The sequence below is a fragment of the Tenrec ecaudatus genome, chromosome 8 (assembly GCF_050624435.1).
Source record: "Tenrec ecaudatus isolate mTenEca1 chromosome 8, mTenEca1.hap1, whole genome shotgun sequence".
Classification (NCBI taxonomy): Eukaryota; Metazoa; Chordata; class Mammalia; order Afrosoricida; family Tenrecidae; genus Tenrec; species Tenrec ecaudatus.
Window position 1 is genome coordinate 58,674,700 of NC_134537.1, and position 25,995 is coordinate 58,700,694.

At 38.2% G+C, this 25,995-nt stretch overlaps 1 protein-coding gene across 1 annotated transcript in view; it reads left to right on the forward strand.

Moving 5' to 3' along the window:
* Nucleotides 1-25,995, forward strand: part of RGS7 (regulator of G protein signaling 7) — a 348,752-nt gene that overhangs the window by 152,843 nt on the left and 169,914 nt on the right. The window contains exon 3 of the mRNA XM_075555677.1: nucleotides 24,965-25,015. Coding sequence (XP_075411792.1) covers nucleotides 24,965-25,015 — 51 coding nt within the window. The remainder of the gene's footprint in view (nucleotides 1-24,964; nucleotides 25,016-25,995) is intronic.

The following is a 25,995-nucleotide window of genomic DNA, read 5'->3' on the forward strand; positions in this document are numbered from 1 at the left end:
AGAACCGATATTGTTCTATAGTTTTTAATTATGTATTATGATCTTTACTCACTGCTATTGAGTAAATGCAGACTCTTAGCAACCCTACAGGATGGGGTATAACTGCCCCTGTGGGTGGGTTTCTGAAACTAACTGCTGACAGCAGAAGTAAGTCCTATCTTCCTCCTGCAGTTCAGCTGGTGGTTTTGAACTGCAAAAGTCGCAGGTCATAGCCCAAGAAGTTAGGGATTTTGTCTTACTTGATCCATTCTAAATGCACATAGAAGCAGCAGTCATTGTATTAAAAGACATCGTGCATTAGGTGAATGTGCTCCACAAGGCCTCATTACAGTGTTTAAGTGCAAAGGTTTTACTTTGAGGACTAAGGTGTGCCTGACCCAAGCCATGGTATTTTTCGTCATCTCATATGCACATGAAAGGTGGACCAGAATAAATCAAACTGAAGATAAATCAATGCATTTGAATTGAGGGGCTGGGGAAGAACGTTGAAAGTACCGAGGACTGGTTAAGGACAAATATGTCTTGGAAGAAGTCTGGCCAGCGTCCTCCTTATAGGTCAGAATGAAGCTTTTGTCGTACTTACTTTTAACATGTTGTCTGGAAAGATAAGTTCCTAGAGAAGGACTTCGTGCTTGGTAAAGTGGAGGCCCAGGTAAAAATAGGAAAGCCCTGAAGAAGATGGACTGACACTGGCTGTAACAATAGGCTCTGTCATAGAAACAAATGTGAAAATGCTACAGGGCAGTGTTGTGCTTCTGTCTGTTGTGCATAGGGTTATGGTCAGAACTGACTCGTGGCACCTAATACCAACAATATTGCTATGTGCTTTCTTCCCTAACCCCACAGTGCTCTGACAATGATATAACTTAAGTTACATTCTCAATATGCAACTTTAGACTCATTTGGGAAATATTAATGATTGATTTCCATGAATGTATAAATCTGGCTAAAATGTTTTTGAACATACAAAGGTTATAGTAAAGTTTTACATAAAATAATATCTGAATTTTCTTGGGTAAAAGAAAATAAATACGGAAAATGTTGAAAACCAGATCAGGCCTAACACATCTTTCTTGATTAGTTCACAGCATAAGAGATTAAATGTTTTTAACTCTCAAGAGACTAGAAATAATAAGTGTTGATTGCAAATAAGGAATAATTATTATAATGAGGCAAAGGATAACTAGTCTCATTTTTAAATATCCACTTAGTCTATTCTTTGGAAACAGAAATAGACTTAAATTGGATGATGAAAGTGCATTAATTTCGTTTACTAGCTCAGATACAATTAAAAGCCATGCATATACTCTTTTTCAGTCTTACAATTTCAGTTCTGAGATGTTCTGATTCTCTTATTTTTGGAATGGAATTGAACAATTAGCTATAAATCCTTAAACAATTTAGTAGCATATCTAACCATTCCAGAGGGTTCTGATCTTGTGGGATGTATCCCCGCCCCCAAGAGTTTTATTGAGATATATAATTCAGGGCTGTCCTTGGCAACACTGTCATCTAGGGAGAGGCCATGACATCTCGGGCTGAGACTGGTCCTGCTGTCATCCCTGGGAATGAGCTGCTCCACTCAGGATCATTGTCCTCGTGGATTGGCACACTGAAATGAGGTCCCCTCCTCCTCTCCCTTTCCTGTGGAGACACAAACAATACCCTACCCTTGGGTTGGTTAGTGTCCTGAACCCCCATTGCCTTCGTTTTTCTTCCTCCACCCCTATATGGACCTTAAAGGCATATGGGGGTAGGGAGATGCCTTTCATTGCAGGTACTGTCTTCATCGGTTGTTGATGATGTATGGATTTTTGGGTTTGGTATAGCTCTTGCCTTAATATCTGTTCCTTAGCCCACAAATTGTGCATTACACGTGATTTCCATTATTCACATTCTGCTGTTTGAACTTACCTCTGTGAACTAATGTTGTGCTTGTCCTTTTGTGCTTGACTAACTTCATTCAGTATAATATCCTCCTACTCTTTCTACGAGATGAGGAGTTTCATCATTTCACAATTAATTTTTAGGGATGTATAGTATTCCATTGTGTGTGTGTGTGTGTGTGTGTGTGTGTGTTTAATCCATTTGTCCATTGATGGTAATTTAGGCTGTTTCCATTGTGGAGCAGATTACTAGTCATGGTCTGTTCCTTATTTCTTCTGGGTCTATGCTCAGTGTGGTATTGCTGGGTTGTATGTAACTCGATTTCCATCTGACTTAAGCATCGCCAAATCACTTTCCATAGTGGCTGCACATATCTACAAGATCAGCAGTGAATGAGATTTCCTATCTCACTATACCCACTCCAATATTTGTTGGTTTCTGGGTTTTTTTTAATTGGACTATCTTTATGGGTGTTAGGTGGTTATCTCAGTTGTTTTGATTTGCAGTTCTTTGATGGATAATGATTTGTAATATTTTCTCATATATTTATTGGCCATTTGAGTTTTTTCCTTTGTGAATCGTCTGTTCAACTCTTACCAACCTCCTCAGTGGACAATTCATTTTTTTCTTGTTGTAAGCTTGCAGGATTCTATAGATTTTAGTAATAAGCCCTTTGTCTGATATGTCATTACTAAATATATTTTCCCAGTCTGTGGGCTACCTTGTTACTCTCCTGATGAAGTCTTTTGATTCACACATGTATTTTATCTTTAAAACACCGCACTCATCTATTTTATCCTCCCCTTACATTCCCTGCATTAAGGTTCTTTGCTTTGTCTCTATCCTCTCATTGATAGTCCTAATTATTTTGAGTTTCACCTTTAGGTCTGTGATCCACCTTGAATTTGTTGTTCTTGTGCATGAATTGAGGTGAGCATCTTGTTTCATTCGTCTGAAGACTAATATCCAGTTTTTCCAATACCATTTATTGAAAAGGGGATTTGTTTCCCATTTGATATTTTTTGAACCTTTTTCAAAGATCAGTTGCTGTTTGATGCTATACGATGTTGTTTATATTTCTGCTTTTTCTGGTCTCATCCATTAGTATGAACACCTATCAGTGTATCAGAACCATGCACTTGACAACTGTGGCTGAATCATACGTTTTGAAAGGAGGTAATGCAAACCAGCTACTTTGTCCTTCTTGAGGATTTATTTGCCAATCCTGGGCGTTATCCCTTTCCATATGAAGTTGGTAGTCGTTTTTCCATTAATTTGAAAAATAATGTTGTAAGTTGTATCGGGATTCCATTCAATTTACATAGTACTTAGGCAGGATTGACATCTTTACAATATTGAATCTTTATTTCCATGAGCATGGAATATTCTTCCACTTGTGAAAATCCCTTTTGGTTTCTTGTAATAATGTTCTATAGTTTTCCTTGTACTGATCCCACTTGGTCATGATGGGTTATTTTTTATGTATAGTTTTGTGTTCTATTGGCCAGCATTTTGTTGAGGAATTTTGTATCTATGTAAATAATAAGTATTGGCTTGTAATTCTCTATTCTTGTGGGATCCTTGCCCAGCTTTGGTATCCGGGTTATATTAGCTTCATCAAATGTGTTTGGGAGTTTATTGTACCTTTCTATCTTCTGAAAGAGTTTGTGTAGGATTTGTGTCGACTATTCCCTGAATTTTTGGTATGATTCTCCTGCGAAGCCATTAGGGCCTGGGATTTTTTAGTAGGGAGTTCCTTAGTAACCTTATTTATTTTTTCTAATTGCTATGGCTCTACTCAGGTTCTTGATGTTGCATATGAGATAGCTTGGAGAGGGATTGTTTTTCCAAGATATTTGTCATGTCTTCTAAGTTGTTGAATTCGTTGGAGTACAATCTTTCATAGTACTGTGTAATTAGTCCATAGTAATTTCCCTGTGTTTCATCCCTCATCCTGGAAATTTACATCTGCTCCTTCCTATCTTTTGTTAGGGTTGCTAGCAGTTTGTCAATTCTGATGATCCTATCAAATAACCAACTTTTTGCTTAGTTGATTTTTTTCATTTTCTCCTTATTTCAGTGGTTCTCAACCTTCTTAATCCTCATGTTGTGGTGACCCCCAACCATAAAATTATCTTCATTGCTACTTCATAACTTTAAGTTTGCTGCTGTTATGAATCATAATGTAAATATCTGATATGTAGGATGTAATTTCATTGTTACAAATTGAACATAAAGCATAGTGATTAATCACATAACAATATGTAATTATATATTGTGAAATATTTTTTCTAATTACAAATAAATGAAATTTTGTCTCAAAGCATTGTGTAGAAAGGGTAACAATCTTCACACCAGTTACTTGAATGTGGGCATATCTGCATGTGGGTAGAACCGCCTCAAGACGGATAGAAGAGTGGTGTTTCGGTTCCTAAGACCATCAGAAATATGTGTTTTCTGATTATCTTAGGTGATCCCTGTGAAAGACTCATTTGACCCCAAAAGGATCACGACCCACAGGTTGAGAAACACTGATCTATTGGTTGAATTGTCTGATTGTAGCATTTAGTTCTGTGACCTCTTAGGTTAACTTTTTCCCCACTGATCTGCTCATTCTTATATTTTGTTATGCCCTGCACCTTGAGATCTATTTTATCGCAGGTGAAAATTATAAATCTTACTTTCTTTAGGATGCCATTCACTTAATGTACTTTTTACTTTCCTTTGAGGGTTCTCAATCTGTGTTTGTTTGTGAACTTGAGATGTGTCCCTTGAAGACAGCAGATTGATGGGTTTGGTTTCCTAATCCAGTCTGCAAGTCTTTGTCGTTTAAAGGCTGGGTTCACACCATTGGTGATCAGAGTAATTCCAATCCGTCTGTGTGTTCTTTACTTCCATCTTGTTCCTTCTGTTTTATTTATTTTCTTACCTACCTCCTTAACTGTATGTTGTGTATGTGTGGAGGACTCATACTTGCTTTATTTCCTCCATTTCACCAAATAATACTTGGACATTTCTTACAGTGCCATGACTACTGGATATTGTTGCACTAAGCAATGGTCTCATGTTTGTGTTCTGTGGATGTTGGGCTAAGTTCAAAATGAGTGAGAAAGTGATCTTTTAGTGTTAGTTTTTTTTAAACGTATTTTTTAAAGAGCTCCTTGTCTGAGAAGACTTTAACCTCCCCTTCTATTTTGAAGAAGAATTGGCGGGTTAGATGATTCTTGGGCTACAATTATTCTCTTTCAACTCTCTGAAGATGTTACTCCATTATCTCATCTTCATGGTTTCTGCTGATAACTTTGAGCATCTTATCTGGTTATGCTCATAGATGACTTCATTTTTTCTCTGATGCCTTTATGATTTTCTCCTCTTTTTTTCTGTGGTGGATAATTTGACCACTATAGAATTTGGTGAGTTTCTGAATGATTGTTTGATCCTCTTTTATTATATTGGGGAAGTTTTCTTCCAGAAATTCCTTGCTTTTTTTGTCCTGTGGGTTTTTTCCTTACATCTTGCACTGGTATCCCAATTATTCAGATATTGTTTCTCTTTATAGCTCATTTTTCTCAGGTTTTTCTCAGCTTCTTTAATTATCTTGTTTGATTGCCTTTCACATTTGTGGAATTCTGCTTGGTTATCTTCAAGGTCACTGATACGGTTCTCTGGTTTTTTAGCCTATTGGTGAGGTCTTTTATCATCTTGGTTTCTTCTGCATCATCCCGTAACTCAGTGGTTCTCAACTTTTTTAATGCTGTTACCCTTTAATACAGTTTCTCATGTTGTTGTGACGCCTCAACCATAAAATTATTTTCGTTGCTACTTCATAACTGTAATTTTGCTATTGTTATGAATTGCGCGACCACTGTGAAAGGGTTGTTTGACCTTGCTGCCTTAACTCTTGTATTTCCCTTAGGTATGCAGACTCTATCCTCTCTAGTCTTTCATCCTTTCCATGTATTGATTCCTTTAGATAATGAATAACTAAACATCACATTGAAGAATTCTTTCTGTTGCAGATTAAAGTCTCCTTCTATGTGGGTTGCTAGGTTCAGGTCCTCCTCCAACATTACGTTTTCTCTTGTTTTCTTGTAGTGGCTGCTGAAGTGAGTTGTCATCTGTGAGTCCTTTTATTGGGACTTGGTGCCATTTTGCTGGAAATTTAAGCTGGTAGGCATAATGGTGCCCCGGGAGATTAGTGGGCATGGGAAGTGACCAGTGGATGTGGGAAGCTTGGAAAGTGGTCATCAGATACTGGCTGCTTCCAGAGGATGTAGGTGTGTGTGTGTGTGTGTGTGTGTGTGTGTGTGTGTGTGTTAACAAGGCTAGCAAGTCCAGGGAGTTTCTGGTGGGCTTAATGAATCCAAGAAGGTGTCATAAGTAACAGATTGGGCTCTGGCAGCTTTGGGAGAAGGAGAGGAGAGCAAATTCAGGAAAGCAGGGGTGGCATTTGCTGGTGGCACTCATGTTTGGTTTACTGTGAGGGAAGATTCAAGTAGAAGAGTTCACCAAGCCTAGAAAGCAGCCACTGATGTCACTTGGCTCTGTTAAATATGGGGAAGGAGGTATGAGAAGCTTCAGAAAGCACTCAAAGTGGTGCCTGGGCCACTTGGGTTCAGGCAACAGCCTGGGAAGGAGGGTTCAGTAGGTGCACCGAGCCCAAAGCAGCCGCAGGAGGTGCTAGACCCCAGTGCTGTGGAGAAGGAAGCGGGAGTGGCTGAAGAATGCCTGGGAAGCAGCACCAGTGGTGCATGGACTCAGGTGACTGTGGCGGAGGTAGGAGAGAGGACACACCAAACCCAGAAAACAGCTGCCAGTGGCACTTGGCAACGTGACTACAGGGAGGTTGAAGGGAGCAAGCATACAAAACCCAGAACGCAATCACTAACGGTGTTTGGCTCCAGTGATTCTAGCGAAGTCCAACGGTGCAGGCACACCAAACCCAGAACACAGCCTCCAGTACTGCTCGAACCTGGTGACTGCAGGGAAGGAGGCGGGGGTGGCTGCAGAAACCCTGTGAAGTTGCATCCAGAACAAACTTTGTCGTCACTTGACATTTCACCTTTTTTTTAAAACCAGGAAACCAACGAATACACTTGAGTTTTTTCTATAGCACTGTCCTTGCAAACTGTTTTCAACTTTACAACAGTTTCTGAAGCATTTTTGCCCAGCAGGAAAAATGTGTACTGTGAAAGCGCTGCTACACTCAGCCCAATTCTGACTTGTTTTTTTTTTTTTTTTTGGGGGGGGGTACCACCTTCTATGTATAGGAGGCCATGTTTGTTGATTATGTTGTGGAGCTCTTTTTTTGTGTCTTTATTTTGTTTCCTGATGATGTTCCGTCTTTTCCTTGAGAGTGGTGTATTGAAGTTTCCCATTATTATTGTTGAAATGTCTAAATCCTTCTTCAATTCTTTGAGAATTTGATTGATGTATTTTGACGGTCTAATATTGGTGTATATGTTTATTATAGTAAATCTTTTTACACTATTATTATTTCTTTAATCATTATGTAGAGTCCATTCTTGTCTTTTATTGCACTATTTGCCTTGAAGTCTATTTTTTCAGAGATTAATATTGCTATACCCATTTTCCTTTGATTGTCATTTACTTGGTATGCTTTCGACTAGCCTCTAAATTTTAATGTTTATGTTTTTGTTCCTGAAATTGTTTCTTGTAAGCATCAAATTTATGAGTTTTGATTTCTTATTTTCCTATACACGCAGCTACTTTCTGTCTCTTTACTGGTGTATTTAGCTCATTAATGTTCATGGAGATTTTTTTATATTTATGGATTTTTTTGTCAATTTGTGTGTGTGTGATGTGATTAGCTTCTTTGTTCTTCCTGAATTTTTCTGTTTTGGATGTTGCTTTGAGTGTGCTGTTTTTTGTGATATTGATGATTCTTACCACAGTACTTTTTTAGTATTTTTTTTATTGTCTTGTTTTTGCAAATTCCTTTCATTTCTCTTTTTCTGGCAATAATTTTATTCTGCATCATATCTGAGTGATAATTTTTCTGCATATAAAATTCTTGGTTAACATATTTTCCACCCTTTAAGACTGTCTACATGTCACTTAACTTTCTTGTATGCATGATTTCTGCTGGAAAAAAAAATCCAAGTTTATTCTCATTGTGACCCCTTTTTAGGTCACTATTCTTTTTTCTCTGTCTGCTCTTAGAAATTTTTTTTCTTGACATCTTTGTGTAGCTGTTGAGGATGGCAGAAGGTGGAGTTGTGTTGGAATAGTTAGCTCTGTTGGATGATGTATTAGAGAAATAGCAGACATTTAAAAGCGAAAATTGACTGAGAGTGTTAGAGTAAATGCTAGGGAAGAGATCAAAGAATAATCAAATTATTCTAGGACAGCATAAAAAAGAAACAAAACATGGGGGGTTCAACTTTGTTGAGTGGTGGATTATACGGTAAAAAATATGGGAAAAATCCTTAATTTTCAAGAATAAAAGAAAGGGTAATAATAATTAAAATTGTAAGATTAGTATCAGCTTTTCTTTTTAAGAAGAAAGAGAGGGGAAAAGAGAAATATGAAATGTTAAAAATTAAATTAAAAGAGGAAAATAACAAGAGATAAAAGAATAGGCATCAACTCAATGGTATTGAGACATTTTGTTGTTGTTGTTGTTTGTTTGTCCTTCACTGCCAAGGCTGCTCCACTTGGCTGTCCTCCAGTCCATAGGCTGACCCTTCTCCTAATGCCAAGAGGGAAGTACCACCTATGTCTTTCCACCATTTGATCCTCAAACTTATCTGCATTATTCTGGTATGATGGGTTCTGTTCTTCTGTGGCAGTCAACTGTATTTTCTGTGAACTATTGAAACAAAAGAACTTCAAAAAAAAGGGAATCATTTGACGTTTCTTTAACCAAACCAAAATGATTATTTCTAAAGGGGCACATATACTCTTAGTCTTCTTTGAAGGTATTTCTATGCTTAAGCTAAAAAATAACTTTCCGTTTATTTCATTAGAATTAGACATCCAGTTTTAGTTATGGTAAAACATATAAAGTCCTTGGTAGAAGACAAAACAATTTACACACCAGTTATACATGGTTGATGAAACTGTTTAATTATACATAATTATCAGACATAGAAGCCACATAATAAAAGTGGGAAACAGGCAGAAAGAAAAAGAAGATAGCAACTTCCCAGAACAAGGACCAAGCATTTCATAGACTATTGCCTCTTCCCATGAGGCAGTGTGCACATTTCCTGGATAACACCCTAGACTCAGGTTTCAAATGAGACCCACTGTTTAGACAAGTAAGAAACTGAAGGATAGACTGAGAAGATATTAAGCTTTTGACCTGTGAATTTTAATTTACTTTATGTTCTTGGCCCCTAAAGAGGAGAACAGAATAAAATAACATAAAATTTGTTTCTTTCTTGGCATATCAGAAACAGTTGGTAGTTGTTCTTTTGGAGCCATGGAATAGGACAAGGAGACTATAACAGAGCAATGTTTTTAATCTTTTTAGAAATTTCTCTTATTGTGTTTGGATTACAAGAAGCAAATCTAGCATATTCCAACATCAAAAATAATGTTGCTAAAGGGTTCCATCTTAAAATTTTAAATCTGTCTATTTTGCTGGTGATGTTAATCAATAGAGATCTCTCGGTTCCTTTGTTCTACAACACAGACATCCAGCCAGTGGCCTGGTACCCGCATAAGTATTTATTTACAGTGCCAGCAGTATATTAACTTTAGAGAAAAGTTCTGTTCAGATACCCAAGTACAGATAATCACATGCCCACATATTCTTGTTTTGCCTGAGTGCCATGCCATCCACTCAGCTCTTCATTCTCGAATGTTTATTTGACCATTCCTTTTGCTTTCCAGTTTTCCACCCATTGAAATCATTTACAGCTTGCCTTCAGAGTGCCTATTCTACAGGTTGCCTATTCTTTTGTAAAGTAGAAGAGCATTCCATTGTCCATTTCAGGGTGTGACATCATGAGTTAATCTATCTCTAGAGGGCCAGCTAATACTGCCAATTTCAAGCCCAGTGATAACTGGGATGTTTGTGAATGGAGCCTCTTATTAGAACTGTATCCACCAAGACTGTGGGGCAGACAGGGGCACTCAGATAAGGGTAGACATCTTCACCACAGGAAGGCAGAGTGCCATTGTCCTCCACTATCTTTTCCTAAGATCTGGTTAACATTTCTTAAATTCTCTAACAAAAAAGCCTGATTAAGTCATTCAAACTGGTGATCCAGTTTCTGGTTACTCCAGGACCAACATAAAAAATGTCACCTGGGAATTTTCTAGAAATGCAATCTCAGCCGCCTGCCACCCCACTCCCCATCAGACTTGCTGAATTACAATCTGAATTTGAACCATTATTATTACCAATTTGACAATCTAATTATTTGATAATTGTAATTGCAGAAGAACCAAGGGATGCTTAATCTTTGTTTAGGTACAAAATTCAGGTAGACTCTTGTTAACTAATTCAAAAGAAAGAAAGAATTCAGGGTATTAAAGAAGACTGTAATATGTTTGATATTTGAGAATTTTAATGCAAAATCTATTATTTTTAAGTCTCTAGTAGAATTTTTGAACAGTGAATGACATAAAAAATACAGTGCTAGTACTTGAAGGTTGGCCTGGTTCGGTGCTGGTGTGCTCATTGAAAATTCAGCACTTTGAAATCAGCTGCTGCTCCACAGGAGAAAGATAGATTTTCTACTCTCACAAAGAGTTTGAGAACCCAACAAGGGCAGTTCGCTCTATGGTAGAGGGTCACTATTGGTCAGAATTGACTTGACAGCAATGAGTTCGTTTGAGTACTTAAAGTCTAGAGAGCAAACAGTTCATGGATAACTAATATCAACTCATCGTGATAAGCAGTATGAAACAAAAAGGGAAATGGAACTACAGGATATACAGGGATGTCCTTTAATATTAGCCAATTCAGTGTCGAGAAGTGTGGAAAGAGGCAATAACCAAGATAGCTTCTAATGGAAAGGCAACTTCTCGGAGCCTTAAATGGAGACAATCATTAAGAAAGTTTCAAAAATATGAAAGTACATACTATGGCAAGAAAGCATCATGTTGCTGCCCCCCCTTTTTTCTCCTTCATTGTTGTTTGTGGTGGTTGCTAGGTGGCCAGTCATCTCATAATGACCCTGTGCACAACAGAACAAAACACTGCCTGTTCCTTTGCCATTCTCACCATTTTCCTGTGCTTGAGACCATTGTCAAAGGGATTGCGTCAATCCATTTTCTTGAGGATCTTCCAATTTTTACTGCCTTTCCACTTTACCAAGCAAGCATGCTGACCTTCTCCAGGGACTGGTCTCCTGACAAATGTCCAAAGTATGTAAGACAAAGGCATATCCTTCTTGCCTCTAAGAAGCACTCTGCGTCTACATTTTACCCAAAAGATGAGGTTTTTTGAAATCCATTTTGTAGTCAGTCCATGGCGCTTTCAATGTTCCTGGCCAGCACCATAATTCGAATGCATACCTTCTTCTTCTGTCTTTGTTATTCAGTCTTCACCTTTGACCTGCATAGAAAGCAATGGAAAACACCATGGTTTGTATCAAGTGAACCTTAGTTCTCAAATTAACCTCCCTGCTTTTCAGTGTTCTAGAGAAATCTTGTGTAGCATATTTGCCCAATGCAAGGCATCTTTTGTTCTCTTGACAACTACTTCCTTGAATATTGAGTGTGGATCCAAAGAAGACAACATTTTTGACAACATCAATCTTTTATCCATTTCGCATAATGTTACTATTGGTCCAGTTGTGAGGTGTCGGTCTTTGCATTGAGTTGTGTTCGACCCTGAGGCTACAATCCTTGATCTTCAGCTGCCTTCATTGCTAAATCAAAAAGAAGGAAGTGTGCTCTCTGAGAATGATGGTATAGGGGTCAAATCACAAAAGTCCTCATACATACTGCTCACTCTAGCTAGCAATCACTGAAAAGACCTTTGTAGATTTTTTAGTAGAGGCATGACATGTTGAGATACGTGCTTTGCAAGGCTCATTCTTGTTTTGATCCTGGATATTTTTGTATTTAATAAGGAAACGAAGATGGACATTTTACTGTAAAGTTGTTTGCAAAAGCAGCAAACTGTCAGCATATGGAACCAGAGTTGCTTGTGTGGTGCTTGAAGCGGTGCCGCTGGTATTTCAGATGCCAGCAGGGTCTCTCAAGTGGAGAGACTAAGAATATAGAGCGTCCCAACTAAAACAGACACAGAAAGACCTGCTGATCTGCTTCTGAAGCTTAGCCAGTAAAAATACATGATTGTCAAGGTAGCCCTACTTTTTTTATTAATTATGTTTATATCTAAATAAACTTAGAACCAAAAGGGGGAAAATGTCATTGAAAATGGTCCTGATAATTTCTTCCTGTGGAAAAGTGTATTTTTTTTTACAGTAAAGATAACACTAAGGGACTCTATTTCTTTCCTTTGCTAAGTCGGCAGCATCTCTCACTCTTACCCTCGGTATTCCACACAAGTGTCACCAGTGCTCTTCCTGAGAAAGCAATTAGGAAAATGTTTTTACTAGTTGACCAGCAATGGCAGTGAGTGGAAAACAATTCATAGCATATCTCAGTTTCCTTTTATCCACTCAAAATTTTCATCCTTGTTGCCCTATTTTTGTTGCTGGTGTTTAAGCTCCATATGCTTTGTGGAGGCACAGTTCCTGCTTTGTATCTAAAGAAATCTTTTGTAGTTTATGAAATGTAGCAAACCTAAAAATATTCCAGCTAAATTTACATAATCTTGATTACATATCTGCTTAAAAAATATCCAAGGAGGACTATCCCACTTTGCTTTCCCAGAGGTTAAAGAAATGTGTATTTCAGTCTTGCTATCTTCATAGTACAGCAGTGCTTGTAGGGATTGCTATAAATATTTTGGTTCTTATATTTTTTATTTTCAAATTGAGATATTGAGAGTCTAGTATTATCTATGATGTTGCTTTCTGAGCAAGATTCATTGCAATCTCAGGAGCAGCAACCTGAAAAGAAAATAAACTCAACCAGGTATTTTTCTCGTTGCCATCCTTCCTATTAAAGCATTTTGAAATCCTCCTCCCTGCCTGTTTTCGGTTCTGTTTTGTTTTTTTAGAGTTATGTACCAAATGCTTAAATTATGTCTCAGATTGATTGAAAGGAATTATCTTTATTTTGATTATTACTCTCCCAGTGTTCTTTGGATTTCATGGGTGGTCATAGCTATGGGAGACTAAAAGTATATTTCTATATCATAATCGATCACATTTCAAACTGCTCAGAAGTTTATGGGTCACTGTGAATGGGAATCAACTCAATGGCAGTCAGTTAAGCTGATATATAAAAATACAGATAGAACAAAACCATTTGAAGCTAGTAATTCATTTTAGAAAATACATTCTTAGTTTAAAAATACAGGAAGATGTTCATAAACATACACTCGTATGCATACATAAGCTTCCTTTGAATACTTTTCTCATGGCCGAACAGTCTGTGGCTTTATTCATGTAAAAATGTCCTCACACTCTGCTTTTCAGAAATGTAGCTCTCTCACAGTATGAAATTCATTCATTGTCATGATGAGGCAGAATATCATGCAGATGTCATTCAGATTTTAGCATCATGCTTTTGAGCACCACCTCTTCACTGTTTTTTCTTTTTTTATTTGATGGAAATATTACACTGAAGCAACTAGAAGGAATGTTCTCTGTGAATTGCCATCATTTATTTCCTAAAAGCAAATCTATGTTTCTACTCTTCTTACAAAACTTGATTGGTACAGCCACAATTTAGCTGAGCAGGAGATGGTGTAGGGAATGTAGTATGCAATTTTTATTGCTCATTTTGTTGAAAGCATTATCGAATCTTCTGATGTGTCAATGGGTATAATGAGTATACTGAATAGTTTTCAAGACTTTGGCAAGCTATAACACAAGTAATCATTAGAAACAAAATGTTTCTTTTTATTAATCCTACATATTAGCAATTATTTATTAAAAGAGGAAGGCAAATTATTTTCATTGTCTTAGCTGTAAAAGGCTATAGTTCAAGCGTAAGATAATCTCTTGATTTCTCAAACCTTAGTGGAATTTTGCAATTTTCAAATGAAAATAGATCTTACATAAGAGAGTTTTGCAAAGCAGTCAGAGATACTCTGAGGCATCATAAAATGCCACCTGGGAATCACTGTTAGAACTGGTTTTTCAGCTTTTGGTCTCTTGTCTGTGTGTAAAGTATATGAGTCTAAAAGCAGCCATCTAGCTGAGAAGCAACAAAGCCCACATGAAAGAAGCACACAAGCCTGTGTGATCATGAAGTGTGAATGGGATCAGGTATCAGGCATCAAGGCCCAGAACAAAAGAATGAAGGTGGGGGGCATGGAGTGGAGACCCAAAGCCCATCTGTAGACAATTGGACATCCCCACACAGAAGGATCACAAGGAAGAGATGAGCCAGTCAGGGTGCAGGATAGCACTTTTCTCCAGTTCTTTAATGCTTCCTTCCCCCATTTATCATGACCTCAATTCTATCTTACAAATTGGATTAGACCAGAACATGCACACTACCACAAATAAGAGCCAGCAACACAGGGAATCCAGGATAGTTAAACCCCTCAGGACCAACAATGAGAATAGAGATACCAGGAGGATTAGGGGAAGGTGGGAGATGAAAGGGGGAATTGATCACAAGTCAACATATAACCCCCTCCCAGGGGCATAAACAACAGAAAAGTGGGTGAAGTGTGACAGAGAACAATGTAAGATATGAAAATTTAATCTATAACTTATCAAGGGTTCATGAGGGAGGGAGGGTAGGGGACACATGGGGAGAAAAGAGGATCTGATATCAAGGGCTCAAGTAGAAAGAAAATGCTTTGAGAATGATGATGGCAGCATATGTGCAGATGTGCTTGACACAGTGGATGAATGTCTGGGTTGTGATGGGATATGTAAGAGCCCCCAATAAAAGTATTCAATAAAAATGTATTTGAGTCAAATCTTCATGAACAATTTAACAACTAAAACTAGAGGCAATTTGGAGAGAATTAGGGGATTATGGCAATACAGGGTTACTTTACTCCAGTGGAAAGTAGATGAATCCATCTGCTTTATTCCGTATTCTTTCTTTCTTTTCGTGGAAATTTTAAGTTCACAACTTTACTTCCATATGAAATCCATGTCTATTATGTATTCCTCAATGAGAGTGATCATCATTTATTGTATCTATTTCAAGGAATTGAAAATAATGATGAAATATATATATTACCTTTGACAAACAGTTTTAAGAAGTTATCCCATTTGAAAATGGAATATTAATGGTATTTAGTAATTTAAAAGATTCATGTTGTCATCCCTGCATTAGTTGATTCTGAGGGCTAAATAAACTTATGTAGGCAGTAAAAATAACTTATTGGTATGAAATAAAGAACACCGTAAGGTCCATGAAATTGCCCCAACAAGATCATCCCCTTCCATTAACTTCCTCCTTCAAGAGTTAAATTTTTAAGTAATAGCATTAATACAAATTACAATGAGAGTTTGTTTTTATAAGTAATACAGATAAAATTTATATCTTGGTTGCTTAAAAAGTTTAACAATATTTTCCTTTTCATAAGTTCTTAATATTTTTCAGCTTCAAAATTCAGTGTCAGAATATGAAGAACTGGATGACACTTGTGGTGAAGAAAGTGTTGTGGTCTAGAGAGAATAGAAGTAATGTGTTGACTGTAGTAGAAGTAATACTAGACTCAGACTGATGTCTTCTCCAAACCTTTTAACTCTGCAACAGATCAGTGGATCTGGATGTCATTTTACCTCTCCAATTCTCAGTAACATCCATCCCATAACCAACCAGTTGTCATGAAGTCAACTCTTACAGCAACCCCATGTGTGTCAGAGTAGACCTGTACTCCATAGAGTTGGAAGTAGATGATTTTTCTGAAAAAGGCCACTAGATCTTTGTGCTGAGGCACTTCTGATAAATCCAAGCCAAGAGTAACAGCCTTGGAAAAAGAAAAAAATCATCTTCCATATGTGCGTATGGTAGTTGCCAGCACAGTTTTTTATATGACCAATGTTGCTTTTTGTTTTTATTTAACTTTTTGTATAGTTTTTGAGTGGGCTAAAGATAGAGGAATCTTTCTTCTCACTCTCTTATTCTTTCAACATTAAATGGTCACTTAAAACATGTCAGGCATTGGTCTAGGTATTTGGCATGAAAAGGCAAATAACACACACTCCTGTCATCAAGAGACCCATGGTACAAAATGGGAAACAGACAGCACGACACATTAATAATAATAAAACCACTGAGACATGTAGTGAAGGAATGGAATCTTGATCAGTGATAGAGGAGAAACCTCTTATCAGCTGAGGTAGATGATGGAAGGCAAATAAGCTTCCTGCTATGTTTGACCTTGGCATTGTATAGCCTATGGGAATGAGCCCAAATTAAAAAAAAAAAACAAAAAAAACCCTGTTAACATTAGTAAAGTCATGGAAGTAAGAAAAGGAGTAGGGGCAGTCTGGTGACAGAATTTTAATTTTTGCTGCTTTGCATCTGAAGTCACAATTGAACAATAATAAAACCTGCTTCTGCTAAGTTATACACAATTTTGTAATTCACAAAGTGATAGGCACCTCTAATAAGGCTAAATCTCTAACCAGGCTAAACGTTCTATAGGCTGTAGATAAAAAATGTTTCGTTTGTCTGTTAGGGGACAAAATATTGTTGTATCTCTTAAGTGGTTTTCACTTTTCACACACACACACACACACACAAAGTCTAACCCAAAGAACAAAAGAAGAAGAAGCAAATTGTTTTTCAATCCCAAGAATAGGCCAGTGGAACTCTGAAATAGTTTGTATCCACATGTTTGTACATCTGAATTTTAAGCAAATTTCTCATTTATTCACTGAACATAGAAATTACTGGAAATATGTCATTCCTTCTGATTTCCCCCCTAACTGTGCTGTTCTTTTGCTTTTGAATAGAACTTTCAGGGTGGCTCTGGCTGAATATTTTTCTGTCAATATTGTGATACCATTAAAAGATGGATTTTTTCCTATATTTTATGTATCCTTACACCAGAGAGTTAGGTTCTTTGTTGCTATAGATGGATAATAGGTGAGTATGGTGAGTTTTAGGATATATCTCATTTCAATTTGAATCCTTAAGTATATTGATGACATTAAGCAATAATAAAACTATTACAGCATCTATGGAGTAACAATGATGGTTAGCCATGTCACCATAAATGGACTGAGAGCTTGTGTTAGTCCAGGTAGACTAGAGAAACAAATTCACAGACACTCATATGTGTGTAAGAAAGAGCTTTATAAGCAAGAGCAATTGAATATGGAGAAAACATCCCAGCCCAGTCCAGATCAAGTCCATCAGTCCAATATTAGCCCATATGTACAATACCAATCTATAAATTCCTCTTCAGGCTCACGAAATACATGCAGTGATACTGAGTGCAGTATGTTCACAGGCCAGTGGGTGAAAAGTCTTGTGGATGCAGTGGTGGTAGAAACATCTCCGTACTGGCAGGGGTCCCCATGTGGCTCCGTCAGCTGCAGGGCTATAGGGTAGCTCCACGTGTCTTGCAGCAAGTATGCCTCACAGGCAGTGAGTGTGTGTACTGCCTGCTGACAGCTATTTATCTCCAAATGAGGTCACCCAGCTGCAACTTGATAGTCTAAATTCCACCCCTTTACTCTTCAGTCTCAAATTGACAACAGATTTTGTAAATACTTGTGTTAGGGTTCTCTAGAAAAGTGAAATCTTGACACTTATGATTTTACATATATTTGTGTGTGTGTGTATGGATAAAAATATAGATCATGAAAGAATATAGCAGCTAATTAGTCCACACAGCAGTACAGAGGGCTCAGTTCAACTCACTTTTGTGGAGCAGTTAATAAACTGGCAGTCCTTCAATTCACGAGGGCTTCTGAGTCTAAAGTTAAGGAGCAGACAGCTGAGTCTTCCAAAGAGCAATGCAGAAATTCTGGCCACAAGCAACAAACAGCAGGGTGGGTCACCAACAGTCAGTCAGAAAACAGGATCCGATAGTCCCAAGCTCAAACGATGTATATACCAGCATTGTGGGGAAGTAGGTCTTGAAGGAACCTCAAACCCTAGCGATACGATTCATGGGTTGGGTGTCCCACAGATAGTGGGACAAGTTGAGGCAAAAGAACTAGCCACTAGCTAAGGCAGCCACATGTTGATCTGATCACCAGAGAACAAGAGAGAGAGAACAAGAGCAAGCCATTTATCTCTTTGCCCTCCAATCAAACCGACCTTATGAATCCCACATGTTTCTATTGGCCAGATTGTCACAATAAACTAACCTATCACAGCCCACCCCTTGGCACCTTGACACCTGTACACAATTCTTTAGCTATATGTAATTTACAGACATTAATGAAATCACATTTACACCTAACATCAAACATCTATCATATATATAAATGAAAACACACTGAATCTAGCTGTATCTGGTATGTCACCTTAAAGGAAAGATATTCAGTACGCACATATAAAGAATAAACTGACAATCACTGTCAGGATTGGGTTGCTGTAGTTTACTGTTTACTTTAATCTCAGGGCATCGTAGTATTAAGACATAGCCTACGATATCTCCTGGATTCCACGCATATTCTTCTTTACCTACATTATATAGCACCAGTCCAATTTCTCCTTGGAAATCAGGATCAATCACACCACTCAGTATAGTGACACTCTTCCTGACCTGTTGATCCAAAGGCATGAGAAGCCCAAAGTGGCCAGAGGCCATTCTCAGCTGCCAGTTCAGTGGAATCCGGGCTGTGTTCCCAGGTGGGAGAGATCTTTCCTTCAGGACTAGAACTTCCAGTCCTGAAGCACATAGGATTGCTGGGACAGGAAGCACAAATGCTACAAGGGGATCACTAGGAGTAATAGTGAGTGGTGCCACTCCAGCTTCCACCCCTTGGTTCCTGAACCCATGAATTCTGGCTGTTGGAGACACAGCACCATATATTGGCCGCTGGTTTAGAGCATACACAGCTTCCTGGAGAACATTGCCCCAGCCCCGCAGTTTGTTGCCACCTAGCTGGCACGTAATTGTGTCTTTAGGAGGCCATTCCATCGTTCTATCAAGCCAGCTGCTTCAGGGTGATGAGGAACATGATATGAGCAGTGGATTCCATGGGCATGGGCCCATTGCCGCACTGCATTTACCATCAAGTGAGTTCCTTGATCTGAAGCAATGTTATGTGGGATACCATGCTGGTAGATAAGGCATTCTGTAAGTCCACAAATGGTAGTTTTGGCAGAAGCATTACATTCAGGCAAGGTAAATCCATATCCAGAGCAGGTGTCTATGCTAGTAAGAAAAAGTTTCAGGTTGATCTCCCTGAGAAATGGTCCCGTATCTTGGACTCAATGTTGGTTTCTGCTGCTGGCAGATGGAAGACTCAGCAGTGGCAGTGGCCATGTCAGCCTTGGTGAGTGGAACTCCATGTTGCTGTGCCCATGCATATCCTCCTTCCCTGCCACCATGTCCACTATGTTCATGTGCCCATTGGGCGATGACAGGAGAGGCAGAGGAAAGAGAAGGACTAGTCTCCACAGCGCGTGTCATCTTATCCACTTGATTGTTAAAGTCCTCCTCTTCAGAGGAAACCCTTTGCTGAGCGTTCACATGATACAAGATTATCTTTACTTTCTTGGCCCATTCAGAGAATTCTATCAACATAACTCTTCCCCACACCTCCTTGTCACCAATTTTCTAATCATGTTCTTGTCAATTCCCTGACCAAGCCATTAGCCATAACCCATGGATCAGTGTACAGTCTCACATCTGCCCGTTTCTACTTGCAGGAAAACTGAACTGCCAGGTACACTGCTCAAAGTTCTGTCCATTGGGAGGATTTCCCTTCACCACTGTCCTTTAGAGCGAACCCAGAAAGGTGCTGTATGTTGCTGCTGTCCACTTGTGAGGGGCACCTGCATATCGTGCAGAGAGCCATCAGTAAACTAAGCATGACTTTTCTGTTTTTCAGTTAAGTTATCATAAAGAACTCCCCGGGAGGCCATAGGTGCAGACTGGGAGAAGGAAGATACTGACAGGAGTGGAGACTGTGGGTGTTTGGCCACTTCTTCATGCCGCTTCAAGTCCTGCTCTAGTCCGATCTTGTACATACCCTTTCCATTTAACAGTGGAGTGTTGCAGTTCTCGTCCAACTTTATGACTCCGTGGTTCAGACAATACCCAGTTCACGATGGGCAGCTCAGGCCTCATGGTGACTTGGTGGCCATTGTGAGGTGGTCAGTCTCCACTAAGGCCCAGTAACAGACCAATAGCAGGTTTTCAAAAGGGAAGTAGTTGTCTGCAGAGGATGGCATGACTTTACTCCAAATTCCCAATGGTCTACATTGTGATTCACCAATAGTGGTCTGCCAAATATTATACACTGCATCTCTATCTGACTGACTCCTCTAGCACCATTGGCTCAGCTGGATCATACGGTCCCAGTGGTAAAGCAGCTTGCATGGCAGCCTGAACCTGTTGAAGAGCCTTTTCTTGTTCTGGGACCCACTCAAAATTGGGGGCCTTTTGTGTCACTTGATAAATAGGTCGAAGTAGAACACCCAAATGAGGCATATGTTGCCTCAAAAATCCAGAGGCCCACTCTGCGTGCCTCCTCTTTAGTTTTTTGGGTGTTTTTTTTTGGCCGGGGGGGGGGGTGCAGCAAAGGGGCAGATGCAATAGCTTATTATTTAGTAGGAATGTTGTCCTTTGAAACAAATTCTTCTGGGGAGAGGGCAGGCATCCACTTAATATTTGGTACTGGGGCCAACCTCCGAGACCAGAATGTTGCATTCACACCTTGAGTCACTGGGTTGAAGTCTGGTCCCTCTTTCCCTGCAAAATTCTATTTTAACATAATCTCTATCACCAAGATATTATTTTTCAACTACTGATTGTTCTTTGTTTCCGACTCTTAGTTCCCAATCAACAGTGTTTATCAACGCATCTTGGTTGTATATTTGTCAATTCTAGGCTGCAGAAATTGGTTAGAATATTCAAGTTCTTCATCTTTGCCATCAGTGGTGGGCAGGTACATTTAAATAATGGACCCATTAATTGATTTTACTTTTAGGCATATGGATATGTTCCTTTCTTTGACGGCATTTTACCTCAGGATAGATCTTTAACCGTTCTTTTAGATAATAAACGAGGTGCCATACTTTAGCTTATCATTGCTAGCAGAGTAGACCATTTGAGGCTTTGGTTCAAAATGGCTAGTTCCAGTTTCGTTCAGTTCCTAGTGCTTGGAATGTTGATCTAAATGTTTTCTCTTTAATTTTACATCTTCCAATTTTCCTAGGTAAATATCTCTTAATAGCTTTAGGACATTATTATTAAATTTACCAATCAAGTTTACTTTTTGCTAATGGTGAAAATAAACAAAACAAAATACTATCTCAACAATTGTTACATGTATAATTTAATGATTTTGATTAGAATCTTCCCAGTGCCCCATGACTTTCATTATCTGTTAAGAAATTATATTACCAACATTAACATAAATGCAGTGCCCCGTTAGCAAAGACAAAACAAAATCTCTTTCTTTTTCTTCTACCCTTGGTAACCACTAATAAATGAGTTGAAGTAGCTCTATTGGCCTAGGGGGTTAAACTGCTGGCAACAAGGGATTTTCAAATTTGCAAGACTCTACAACTGAGCAAGCAGAGGCTGCTGCTTCTGTGAAGATTTGGAGCCTGAGTAATGTTGTGGAGTAGTCAGAGGCCAGGAAAGCATCAATGGGGAAAAGGTGATAACGGCAGGATTGGAAATATGATTTACAGGTAGATAGAAAATACAGGAGTGTCATCTTTTAAAAGTACAAATATAGAAACTATACTATCCTATTTTGGGATTCTGATTTTGTGTTCCTCTAGCACTAACGCACACAATTCAAGGGCATCAAGTATATGCCCTCTAAATAGAATTTTAAAACATTTTTGCATAGTCACATATTTATTATGAATATTTTTTGTTTTAAAGGGATAATGTGCTTATAAACACATTTTCATAATAAAACTATCTAAAAATTAATCCTTTATAAGGACATTTGTTTACTCAAACATTTTATGTTGTTGAAGTTAGGGGCCGCTGAGTTGGTTCTGACCCATAGTCATCTTAGACACAACGGAACCAAACACTGCCTGAACCTGTGCCAGCCTCAGAGTTGTTCCCATGCTTGACCCATTGTGGCAGCCACAGTGTCAGTCCCTCTCCTTGAGGGCCTTCCTCTTTTACGCTGCCCCTCGACTTTAACAAACATGATGTCCTTCTCCAGAGACTGGTCTCTCATGACAACATGTTCAAAGTACATTTGCAAAGCCTTGCCATCCGAACCTCCAAGGGGCCCTCGGGCTGTCCTCCTAGTCCAGATTGGTTGTCCTTCTAGCAGTCCCTGGTACTTTCATTGTTCTTCTCCAGCCCTGCAATTCAAATGGTATATTCTTCTTTGGTCTTTGTTCTTTCATGTCCAACTTGCACATGCATATGAAGCAATTGAAACTACTTGGGTCAGGCACTTAGTCCTCAAAGTATTATCCTTGCTTTCCAGTACTTAAGTCTTGTGCAGCAGATTTATCTAATGCAATGTGACTTGACTGCTTGCAATGTGGCTGCTGACCTCTTGGCTGTTTCTTCTATGAGCATTGATTGTAAGCTAACGTCATATGCAACTTCAATCTTTTCTCCATATATCATAATGTTATTATTGGTTCAGTTGTGATGATTTTGATCTTCTTTATGTGTTGTGTGCTATTCCAGCTTTTATCAACCTGATGTGATAGGAAATTGCTGCCTTTTAGGATTTTCTAGGCTATAGTAATTCTAGGCTTGTTACCTAGAATCTTTTAAACAATTAATTGCTAACCATGAGATTGCCTGTTCAAAACCACCAGCCACTGTGTGGGAGAAAGGTAAACCTCTCTGCTCCTATAAAGATTTACACTTTCAGAAATCCTATATAGGTAACTAGGCATTAGAATCTAGCTGAGGGCAGTATATTTTGCAATTGAAATCAACTCAAGCACAGTGGTTTTTTTTTTTTAATACATGACAATCATTTCATGTAAACGAGATCATACCATATCTGTCTTTTTGGAACTTACTAATTTCACTCAGTGTAATGCTTTCAAAGTTTATCCATGAATTAACATGCACCATTTGGAAATAATTTTATAACTATTGTAATTCAAGCAGTGAGTGTTCCAATGTTGTCCAACTCGGTTGCATTTATCTGTGGAGAGTAGGCAGCAACTTGGGCATGACTGTAGGAGTAGGATGTGAAATATCCGTTCACATCAGAATTTTATTCATTCAACCATGACTGTTTACTACATCTATGTATAACTACTTATGTACCTGTTTTTTCTTGTTCTGTTATATGCATAACACATTTTGCTGAAAACTAAATATAAGTAGTAATGAACATTTCAATTGCATCAGCTTCATTCCCTACATCTTCCATTTCTGTTCATAAGATCACCATTTTGTTTATCCACCTCATGGGCTAGAAACCTAAAGTTTGCATTTATTCTCTCTTCCCCACCACTAAGTAACAAAACCCTGAAACAAGACTAAATTCTGGGTCTTCTTCAATTCTGGTTTACAACTAGTAGGAATGTTGGCAGCCTACATTCTTCTTGTTTGTCCCAAAGCCTCTTAATTCCAATCAAATTCCTTAAATTGGCTTTGAAAATGTCCTTCTGCTCAAAAACATTGGGTTTCTCCTTTTATGTCTTGCGAATAGAAAAGTCCAAGTTCCTTGCCTTCCTAGAATCTAAGACTAAAGGCACTGTGGACTGTGTTTCCAGTTCTTACTATTCCCCATACCTAGTGTTTAGAAAGTATGCAATAACTGTTATTCACCTTTTAAATTAGATGTTTCCCAACATTTAACTTTTTACATAGATTTTTTTCAGTAATTATGCTTTTCTCTTTTGGATACACCAAATTATATACTTCAAACTCTATTTGAAGTATTGTGTATCTTGCAGAATATCCCTGATTTCTTCTAGATGAAGTAAAAATATATCCACTCACATTTTTATTTATTGTAGCTACTGTTTTCTTCAACCATACAAAGGCAAGTAAAATAGCCTGCTTCATTATACTCTTTCTAGGGCTTTAAAAGGAACCCTGATGATGTAGTGGTTATGTGTTTGGCTGCTAACTGTAAGGTCAAGTTCAAACTCACCAGTTGCTCCACTAGAGAAAGACTTGACTTTCTAACCCTGAAAAGAGTTACAGTTTCAGAATCACACATGGTTGCTACAAGTCAAAATGGACTGAATGGGCAGTAGGTTTGGTTTTTTGAAGGCCTTTAAATAAACAAATAAATAGATAGATAAATAAATAAATAAACAAACAAATAGATAAATTGTCTCACTGTATTATCAGTCCTATAAAAACAGATAGCACAGCTTCTGTAACTGCACTGTGATTTACAGCACTGGGGAGCCCATTGTAAACTCACTGCACGAAAACAAAAGCCAGGGCGCAGTGCACAGGTGAATCTGGAGTGTAGAATTTAATGGAAGGTAATTCAGTCCAAGAGAATAGCACAGTAAAGGTACTGATGCTTAAAACATCCTAGAGTGTTCAAAGAACTACAGCCAAGTTGGCTTCACCAGAAAGTAGATAAAAGAATGAAATGGGGAAGACTATAAATAGGGAGGGCTCATATTATAAAGTACTAGTTAAGGTAAGAAATGCCTCAAACATAGTAGGAATTAAACAAACTGCATTCAATGAATGAATGTATAAAATTTTATCTAATAATATATTTATTTATATTTAAGTAGTTAATATTTCATAATGTATGAGTTCATACTTTGTCTTGTTGATGAAAAATATTTATACTTAATCTTTGCAATGTTCCTTATGATGTTTGATCTGTTAATATTACAATTTAAAATGTTTATATTAACATAACTAGAAGTTCAAATTTCTCAAAATTAACTTATACAAAGGGATAACTTCTATTTGTGTTTTTTTTTCCTTTCCTAGGATCAGACATTGTTCAGTGGTTACTAAAGAACTTAACTATAGAAGATCCAGGTAAACACATAATTTTCCAATTGATAATTTTTTTAAATTTCTGAACATTTTAATGCAATTCAAACTGTGTCCTTTATCATTTAAACAGTTTTTATGGTTGTTGTTAGGTGCCATTGAGTCAGTCCTGACCAATAGCGACTCCATGCACAAAAGAAGGAAGCCTCTGCTGCATTCTCACAATATGTCCTATGCTGGAGTCACTGTCAGAGCCACGGCATCAGTCCAGCTCGTTGAAGGACTTCTCATTTTTGTTGCCACCAAGCATGATGTCCTTCTCCAGGGCCTGTTCTATGCTGACATGTCCCAATTTTGTAAGACTAAGCCTTGCCGTCGTTCCTTCTGGACGTATTTCTTCCAAGACAGTTTTGTTTGTAGACTATGGTGCCTTTAATGTTCGGCATCAGCACCATAAGTCCAAGACATACATTTTTCTTTGGTCTTCCTTTTCCAGTATTCAACTTTCACATGCATATGAGGCACGTGAAAATGCCATGGTTTGGTCAGCCATGCCTTAGTCCTCAAAGTAATATCCATGCTATTCAGAACTCTGAAGAGGTTTTGTGCAGCAGATTTACCTAATGCAACATGTGACTTGATCTCCTCACTGCTGCTTCCATGAGTGTTGATTGGGCATGCAAGCAAACCAAAATCCTTGACGACTTCAAACTTTTCTCTGTTTTTCACGGTATCACCAATTGTCCTTCAGTATGGACACAAATCAGCGTAAAAAAGGCCAATGTAAAGCAGATGAAAATCCTCACAGCTCATATGGCCTTCTAACATTAGTGTTCAGTGCACCAAATTTGTTCTTGAGATGCTCTTGAAATTCAGGTGGGATAGATTCAACATCATGTTTTAGCTAATGTGGACTGATTTCAATTTTCTTCAGCTGCAACTTGAACTTAGCTGTGAGAACTTCATGGTCTGTTTCACAGTTAGCCTCTGATCGGTTTTTCTTTCTTCACTGCCATCAAGTCAAT